Source organism: Ziziphus jujuba, chromosome 12 (assembly GCF_031755915.1).
Source record: "Ziziphus jujuba cultivar Dongzao chromosome 12, ASM3175591v1".
Classification (NCBI taxonomy): domain Eukaryota; kingdom Viridiplantae; phylum Streptophyta; class Magnoliopsida; order Rosales; family Rhamnaceae; genus Ziziphus; species Ziziphus jujuba.
In genome coordinates, this window is record NC_083390.1 from 15,089,465 (window position 1) to 15,097,142 (window position 7,678).

The window sequence follows — 7,678 nt, forward strand, 5'->3', positions numbered from 1 at the left end:
TATATTTTAATGTTTTTAACGAGGTTACCATAACAAGGACTCGCACTCGCAAATAGACTTCGGCTGTTGGATAAAAACAGAGAGATCAGCCAATGAAAATCCAACAGAAGCTTTGAATCCCATTCCCGTAAATAAAAAATACCGAGAAGGGCATTTTCTTATTCTATCCCTCAAAGACCTCAAGAAACCTCATCCTTCTCACAGTACCCGTAGGGACCCACATTCTTTTTTATTTATTTATTTATTTATTTTTTATGTCTGCTGTATTAGCCAATTAAACCGCTCTGCTTCAAAAGGAAATAATTTCAATTTCAATTTCAATGCCTAAATGGAATATTTAAATGTATTCTAAATTAAATTTTCAATTTTGATTTTTGGGTTATTTTATTTTATTTTAACGACAATGTGAAGTTTAAGAAGATCGTATTTTTTTTTTTTTTTGTAGTTGTACTTGTGAAGTTTGTTGTAGAAATGCAGGGGTTGTGTGTAATAATTAATGCGAAAATAATTTTTTTATAAAAAAATTTATTATTTTTAATATCTGAAGCAAAGGGAAGAAGGTGGGAGAGAATCTAGAATTGGGTATTTTTCTTTTTCAATTTTTCCACAAAAACTCAGAAACGAATTAAATTTTTATATTAAATGGAAAAATATTTATAAAATATAAGAGAGAGAAGTGAAGAAAAAGCAGAGAATAAAAAGAGACCGGATGTTGACAAATTTCATGTCACTGTTCTTAGAAGGTCGTTTGTTTGTGTGAAGATTTCTTATCTGGGATCTCTCTCTCCAAAAAAATAAAAAATAAAAAATAAAAATAAACTCTTTCTCTCTCTAAACTCCGTTCCTTCTTTTCTTTGTTGTGAGAGAGGAGAGAGAGAGAGAGAGAGTGGCCCAGCAGATCGAAATCTCCTTTTATTTTTTTTTTGTTTTTCGTTCAAACCTTGATGACGATCTGAGCTCCGTCAAATGGTGTTGCAAAAAACACTCACTTCATTGTTTGTTGTACAATTGTGTATATAAAATAATTTTATATTAAATAAATATATACGTTTTGTTTTTTTGTTTTTTTTTTTTTTTTTTAGCTGCTTCTGTGGTTTTTGATAGTGTGAGAGCCTGAGACTCACGAATTTTCTTTTCATGATGGGGAACTGGTGCTGAATGATTCAGTCTTTGGGGATTTTTTTCAAGAGAGCTCAAAAGAGGATGTGGGTCTGAGGTAAAATCTTTACACGCTTTCTGGGTAGTTTGATTTCTTGATTGTGTTTTGCTTTAATTGTTTTCCAAAAAAATTATTTTCAAGTTCTTCATGTATTTTTTTATTTTTTTATTTTTCTCAGTTTGATAAATTGGTGGGTTTTACCGCTTGAGTTTGTGGGTTTATTGCTATAAGCAATTTGTTTTTTCCTCATTGCAACTCGTAGACTAATTTCACTTTGTTTATCCGTTTGATTAGTTTTCTGGGTATTAGAATTTGATGGGTCAGTGTACTATCTGTTGCCTTCAGGTTCTGGAGCTTTGTATATGATAATACGTGTTTGTTTCTGGTTGTAATTGGGCGAGATCTGTTATATTAATTTTATTCCTGGTTATCATCCTTATTATTTATCAGAAAATAAAAAAGAAAATGGAATTCCTTTCTTGATTATATTGGTCTCTAAAATTTGAGCATGTAGACCATTAACCATTTCTTCGCATTTCCCTCTCCATTGGCGATATGCTGATCCTATATAGAATTAAGACTTCTAAGCATATCTTATTTCAAAGAAGAGAATAAAATTTTATTTTGTAGGTGGGGTTGGGGGGGAGTGTTGAGATTACTTGCAAATGCTTTTGTTGAGGATATTTCTACTTCTTAGATAAAAGAACACTTCTATTGCTTTATTAAAGTTTTCATCCATTTGGCTTGCAATTGAAGGATGGTTAATTGAGTTTTATTTTTTATTAGCATATATGGGTTCCTATTTGTATTCTTAGCTCATTGAAAGTTTGCACAGCAATAAGCGGTTAGTGGATATTTATTATTTGTTATAATATAGTGCTACTGGAGGATTTTTTTTCTCCTCTCCTGCTTTCTTACCTCTTCTCTTTTCCATTCCTCCCCTTTTACATCCAAGCACATTTTTTGGTGGAGTGGTAGGGATGGGGAAAATAATTTACAATTGAGGAATGTAAAATTTTAACCACAACAGCATTAGGCAATTTTTGCCCCCGGTTTCAAGCAAGCATACTTGTGTTACTATTTGGTAGCATCCTTATTTCTGCTTTTTGAGATGCCTAGTTTTCCCCTTTTCCATCATACAAGGAAAGTTGGCTTCATACTAAGTCATCTTCAGTTATGAAGTCAATTTAATTGTCTGTTAGAAAATGCAAAGCAAATTTTTACTTGGCCTCCATAATAAGGAACTGAACCAAATCTGGCTCCACTTATTACTTCATTTCCGGTGGTTTGAAAGTCAAACCATGTTTACTTTATTATTTCTTTTTTTTATTTTTTATTTTTTATTTTTTATTTTTTATTTTTTATTTTTTATTTTTTATTTTTTATTTTCATCTTAGAGATGAAATTACTTTCAACCTGACTTTTACATTAACTCCTTTTCTCATCTCTGTCTGTTATCCAAGAATTTCTCTATTTGATTATCAGACTGTAGATACGCAATCTTACTTGAAGTTTGAAATATCTATTGGGGGATGTTGTCTTAAAAAATAACTGAAATTGTGATATATACAAATATGAAATATTTTAAACTATCATTACCATATTTTTGCTCTCTCTCTCTCTCTCTCTCTCTCTCTAGCATCTTTTGTAAATTTGAAATATCAGACCCTTGGCTGTTTTAGTAATTTAATTTTCTATGGATTTAACCTTTTTGAATGCATTAAATGTGTCTGCCTAAACTTTAAGCAGTATCCAGAATATATTAATAAGGTTCATATAACAAATATTTTTGCTTATATAAAATTTGTCTCTTGTTGCCTAAACTCGGGAATGCATTGCCTAACCTTTCGTTCTTCTAGAGTGATTGCCCAAATCTTTTGTTGTTCACTGAGAATCAACTCTCGCTTTCTTAGACACTTGTTGATCATTCCTTTAAAATTTAACATGTGTAAACATCTTCCTTGTTGTGATTGTTCTTTCCATTTTTGTGTGCAGTTTTGCTGTAAGATAAAATTAGTAATATGAGCACATCCATGTTAATTATGATTTGCCCCAAAATCATCAAAGGCTGTATTATTATGCATTAACCATGTGTTCTCTTTTGTATTTCTCTTTTGTATTCCTTTAAAATTTAACATGTGTAAACATCTTCCTTGTTGTGATTGTTCTTTCCATTTTTGTGTGCAGTTTTGCTGTAAGATAAAATTAGTAATATGAGCACATCCATGTTAATTATGATTTGCCCCAAAATCATCAAAGGCTGTATTATTATGCATTAACCATGTGTTCTCTTTTGTATTTCTCTTTTGTATTTACTTTGAAATGTCATTAAGAAAAAACTGTTTTGTTGTGTTTGTTCATACTATATAGATACCTATTATCCATTATTATCTTTTTCCTAGTTATATGAGTTCAATATGTAGTTTTACTAAATCAAATTCTTTACATGAAAGTTGTAATCATTGCCCATTTAAGGTCTGTGTTTTATAATTTTAATCTCACATGCAATATTTCATCTTTGATGACCAGGAATGGGAACAAAAGTGCACTGTAAAAGCTACTTGCCAGCATACTACTCAATGAGGGATCTCAATGAGGATTCTAACAGTTGTAACTGGCCCCTTTACTATGGGGATAAGACCTTGACTAATGGGCAGTATTACAATGGATTCTTGCCGAGTGCTGCTGCTGATGCTTATCCAGGATATGACAGGGATGTAGTTAAGCAGACCATGCTTGAGCACGAAGCTACATTTAAGAATCAGGTAAATCTCATCTCAGGGCCTTGTTATTCTGTATAACATGTATAGACTTGTACATATCTGAGTTTTTCTTGTATTCCAGGTGTATGAACTGCATCGCTTATACAGAATTCAGAGAGACTTGATGGATGACATTAAAAGGAAAGAACTGCATAGAAACAGGATGCCTGTTGAAACATCGTTGTCATCAAGTCCCCTGGCATCTCACATTACATCCGATGATGCTCGGAATTGGCATAACCACAATTTTCCAGTAGCAAACTCTGTTTGTGGTAGGACATCTGTTTCAGGTGTCGAAGGCATTCATTCTACTTTGAGTTCTATTAAAGGAAACAGCTTGCAAACTGGTCCTTTTCCATCCCAAAATGGAGGTAGCTCAAAGGATCTTGAGGTGCTAGAGTCGAGACCCACAAAGGTTAGGAGAAAAATGTTTGATCTTCAACTTCCAGCTGATGAGTACATAGACACTGAAGAAGGGGAACAGGTTGGTGATAAGGTATCTGTCATTTCTCACTTCTACCCAAATAGAAATGGCAAAACTGCAGCCGAGAGTGGAACAAATATCTTTCTTAATGACAGTGGGAAGAATGGATGCAAAGGAGATTCTCTGACATCTGATGCATGTTTAAGAAATACAAATGGTTTGGCTGACTTGAATGAACCTGTTCAACTTGAAGAAACAAAAGAAACAAATGCATCTGCGTTTATAGATCTTCTGGGCCATGACTCTTGTAATGGAAAGATCCAAGGCTCTGATATGTCTGCTAAGCCAAACTCACAGTATCTTGGTTTGCCAAAGGACTTGCCGCTAAGCTCCTATCATGGAAGTAATAATGGGACTCGAAACAGTTCACATTTGGATAACAATGGAAGTGGAAAAGGATGGTTTTCGTATGTTCTTCAAGCAGGTATTTGTTTATTCATGAAGTTGCATTAAATTTCCTTAAGCTGGTTTGATATGGTTTCTGCAATGTTGTCAACTTCCCTTTGCCATAGCCCTTGTGCAATATGCTTGTTATATCTTTGAATATGCTGGTAAAGGGAAAGCACAAAACTTATTGTAATGTTGGTGTATGAAAGAAAAAGCATAATATCAGAGCTGCAGGATAACACCGTTTTCTCATGATTAACTATACCTGTAGTTGATTGGTCTACAGAAGAGTTATTGACATGTTTCTGTTTAACCGGTACATATGGAGTCTGTACTGAATTTTGAAGATTCTATATTTTGAAGGCATCACTTTATATTAAGCATATGGCATTTTTCCTTTTTAAGATGTATGTTACTTGACAATGTACTTATTTAGCTGTTATTGTTATGTTACAGGACAAAGCAAAAGCAACATCAATTCTCAAAGCCTCCAAACAGAAAAATTGTCAAGATCTCCCCAGTCAACTCAAATTTCTCTCAACAAAGTTCATGAACCTGCTTTTTATCTGATGGATAAAAGCAAGGTGGATTTGTGGAGAGAGCGGGCATTTAATGGTCTGGATATTTCTGAAAGAAGCAATGATTCTACAAATAATAAGCATCTTGGACCTTTTGAGGCTTCTCATGTACCGAGTCCATATCCAATTCCTCCTACCACAGATTTGGCTAAGTCTTCGTCTCATGCGGTTTCATCCTGGGAAAAGCCAAGCAACAGCTTAAATCAAATGTCATTATCGGTTCAAACATACCCAGGTTTGACTTCATCTGTTACCTTGAATAAGAGTTCCCAATCATCAATTCAGAGTGATCAGAATTTTGGAGATAGATGGAATCTTAATAGCAATATTAGATCTAATCCAGGTTTTGGAAGTGAATTGTCCTACCGAAATGGGTTTTATCTAGGATCCTCATCTGGGTCTAAGGAATTACCAATTCGCCTCCCTTCACTCAATGATGATTATATATGCTCCAGTAATGTAACGAATGGAGCCCCTGGACACTTGATGAATCATGGTTCAGCAATGCACTACAAGGGTTCAAACTGTGTGGAGATGAAGTCTTCAAAAGATATGAACTTGAATCTATTGGTTTCAAACAGTTCATCTAATCTGGAGATTCCCCGAAATGGTCTTGAAGTTTCTCAGCGAGATCAAAAGCACGAGGACCCTCTTGCAGTTCTGCCATGGCTTAAAGCTAAGCCTGCTTGTAAGAATGAGGCTTCTAATGAGGGGAGGCTTTCAAAAATTGATGAGATGGATATTTTGCAGTCTTCTATGAATCAAGCATCCAACAAAAGTGAAATTGCTAAAGATTCTAACCAATTGTTTACTCGGTACATAAAGTCAGTTTCAAGTGCTAATGATCCTGAGGCCAGGAAGATTGAACCAAGTGAATGTACGAGTAACAGAAAGATTCTTGGTTTTCCTATTTTTGATAAGCCTCATCTTTCGAAGAATGAAACTACTATTATCTCACCTTCTGTGTCTTTTCTCTCCTCATCCGAATGTAAAGCGGAAAGTAATAGAGAAAACAGGGTATTGGATATCAACTTGCCTTGTGAACCGGCCGCACCTGACATGGTCAAACAGAATGCATCTGAAAGTCGAGATAAGGGAATGGATACTAAATCTGCTGATTTCAGACATCATATTGATTTGAATGCATATTTAAGTGATGATGATGAAGCACCTTTGAAACCGTCATCCACAAGCATAAGTGCGAAGTTTACAACTGAGATAGATTTAGAAGCTCCCGTTCCTGAGACTGAGGATGATGCCATTCTTGGAGAAGCATCTGCAGTAAAGCATGATGAAGATCCTTTAGCATCACCACATCACAAAGCTGAACTCCCACAAGATCAAGTCATGATGATGATAGCAGCAGAGGCAATAGTTGCCCTCTCATCATCTAATCACCATAATCATATGGATGATTCCTCTACCAATTCATCAGAAGTTCCACTGAAAGAATCTTCCTTGACAGATCCACTTGCATGGTTTGTGGAGATAGTTTCATCATATAGGGATGATTTCGAGGGCAAGTTTGATGCTGCTTGGAGAGGGAAAGATGGTGAGGACAGCGACCAATATTCGTCAGAAACTAGTGATTACTTTGAGTCCATGACTTTGAAACTGATGGAGACCAAGGAAGAAGATTACATGCCCAAGCCTTTGGTTCCAGAAAACCTAAAACTGGAAGAAACAGGAACCACTTTATTATCAACTCGGACACGGAAGGGCCAGGCAAGGAGAGGCAGGCAACGGAGGGACTTCCAAAGGGACATCCTTCCAGGCCTTGCTTCTCTATCAAGGCATGAGGTAACCGAAGACCTTCAAACATTTGGAGGGTTGATGAGAGCAACAGGCCATTCATGGCATTCCGGATTAGCAAGGAGGAACTCCACTAGAAATGGGTCTGCCAGGGGTAGACGGCGGGCGGTGGTTAGTCCCTCTCCCCCAGTGCCAACGACCCCGGCTTGCACTCCACTAATTCAGCATCTTAGTAATATCAATATGGGACTGGAGAACAAAAGCCTAACAGGGTGGGGGAAGACCCCCCGGAGGCCCCGGAGGCAAAGATGTCCACCAGTTAATCCTCCATCTATCCCTTTAACCTAATCACTTGAAGAGAGACTTTTAATTTATTAATCCAGAAGTTTATAGAGAAAAATAGGCAGATGCTTCTATGGTTTTGGGGATTCCTTTGTACATTTCGTAGCCCAAAATTTAAAGTTGGCTTGATTTCCTGGTTACAATGTTTGTATTATTCATAAATAATGCTGCATGATTTATTCCAAGATAGATGTCAGTTACAAAATCTTCTGTA

At 35.7% G+C, this 7,678-nt stretch overlaps 1 protein-coding gene across 2 annotated transcripts; it reads left to right on the forward strand.

Moving 5' to 3' along the window:
- Window positions 1-729: 729 nt before the first annotated feature.
- LOC107409270 (uncharacterized) lies at window positions 730-7,678 on the forward strand. Of its 2 annotated transcripts, none has more exons than XM_048462516.2 (5): window positions 730-969; window positions 1,083-1,216; window positions 3,689-3,924; window positions 4,004-4,829; window positions 5,249-7,678. In XM_048462516.2, exons 3-5 carry the CDS (start codon window positions 3,691-3,693, stop codon window positions 7,468-7,470), a joined length of 3,282 nt encoding a protein of 1,093 aa, XP_048318473.2. In that variant the 5' UTR covers window positions 730-969; window positions 1,083-1,216; window positions 3,689-3,690; the 3' UTR covers window positions 7,471-7,678. The 2 variants fall into 2 exon arrangements, with proteins under 2 accessions (XP_048318473.2, XP_048318474.2); XM_048462517.2 differs by having other exon boundaries at window positions 1,168-1,216.

Bases quoted from the DNA above. Each gene is read 5' to 3' on its own strand.
- LOC107409270 (XM_048462516.2), top strand. From the start codon at position 3,691: ATGGGAACAAAAGTGCACTGTAAAAGCTACTTGCCAGCATACTACTCA. The intron at 3,925-4,003 runs GTAAATCTCATC...CTTGTATTCCAG, and splicing joins AAGCTACATTTAAGAATCAG to GTGTATGAACTGCATCGCTT. The intron at 4,830-5,248 runs GTATTTGTTTAT...GTTATGTTACAG, and splicing joins TTCGTATGTTCTTCAAGCAG to GACAAAGCAAAAGCAACATC.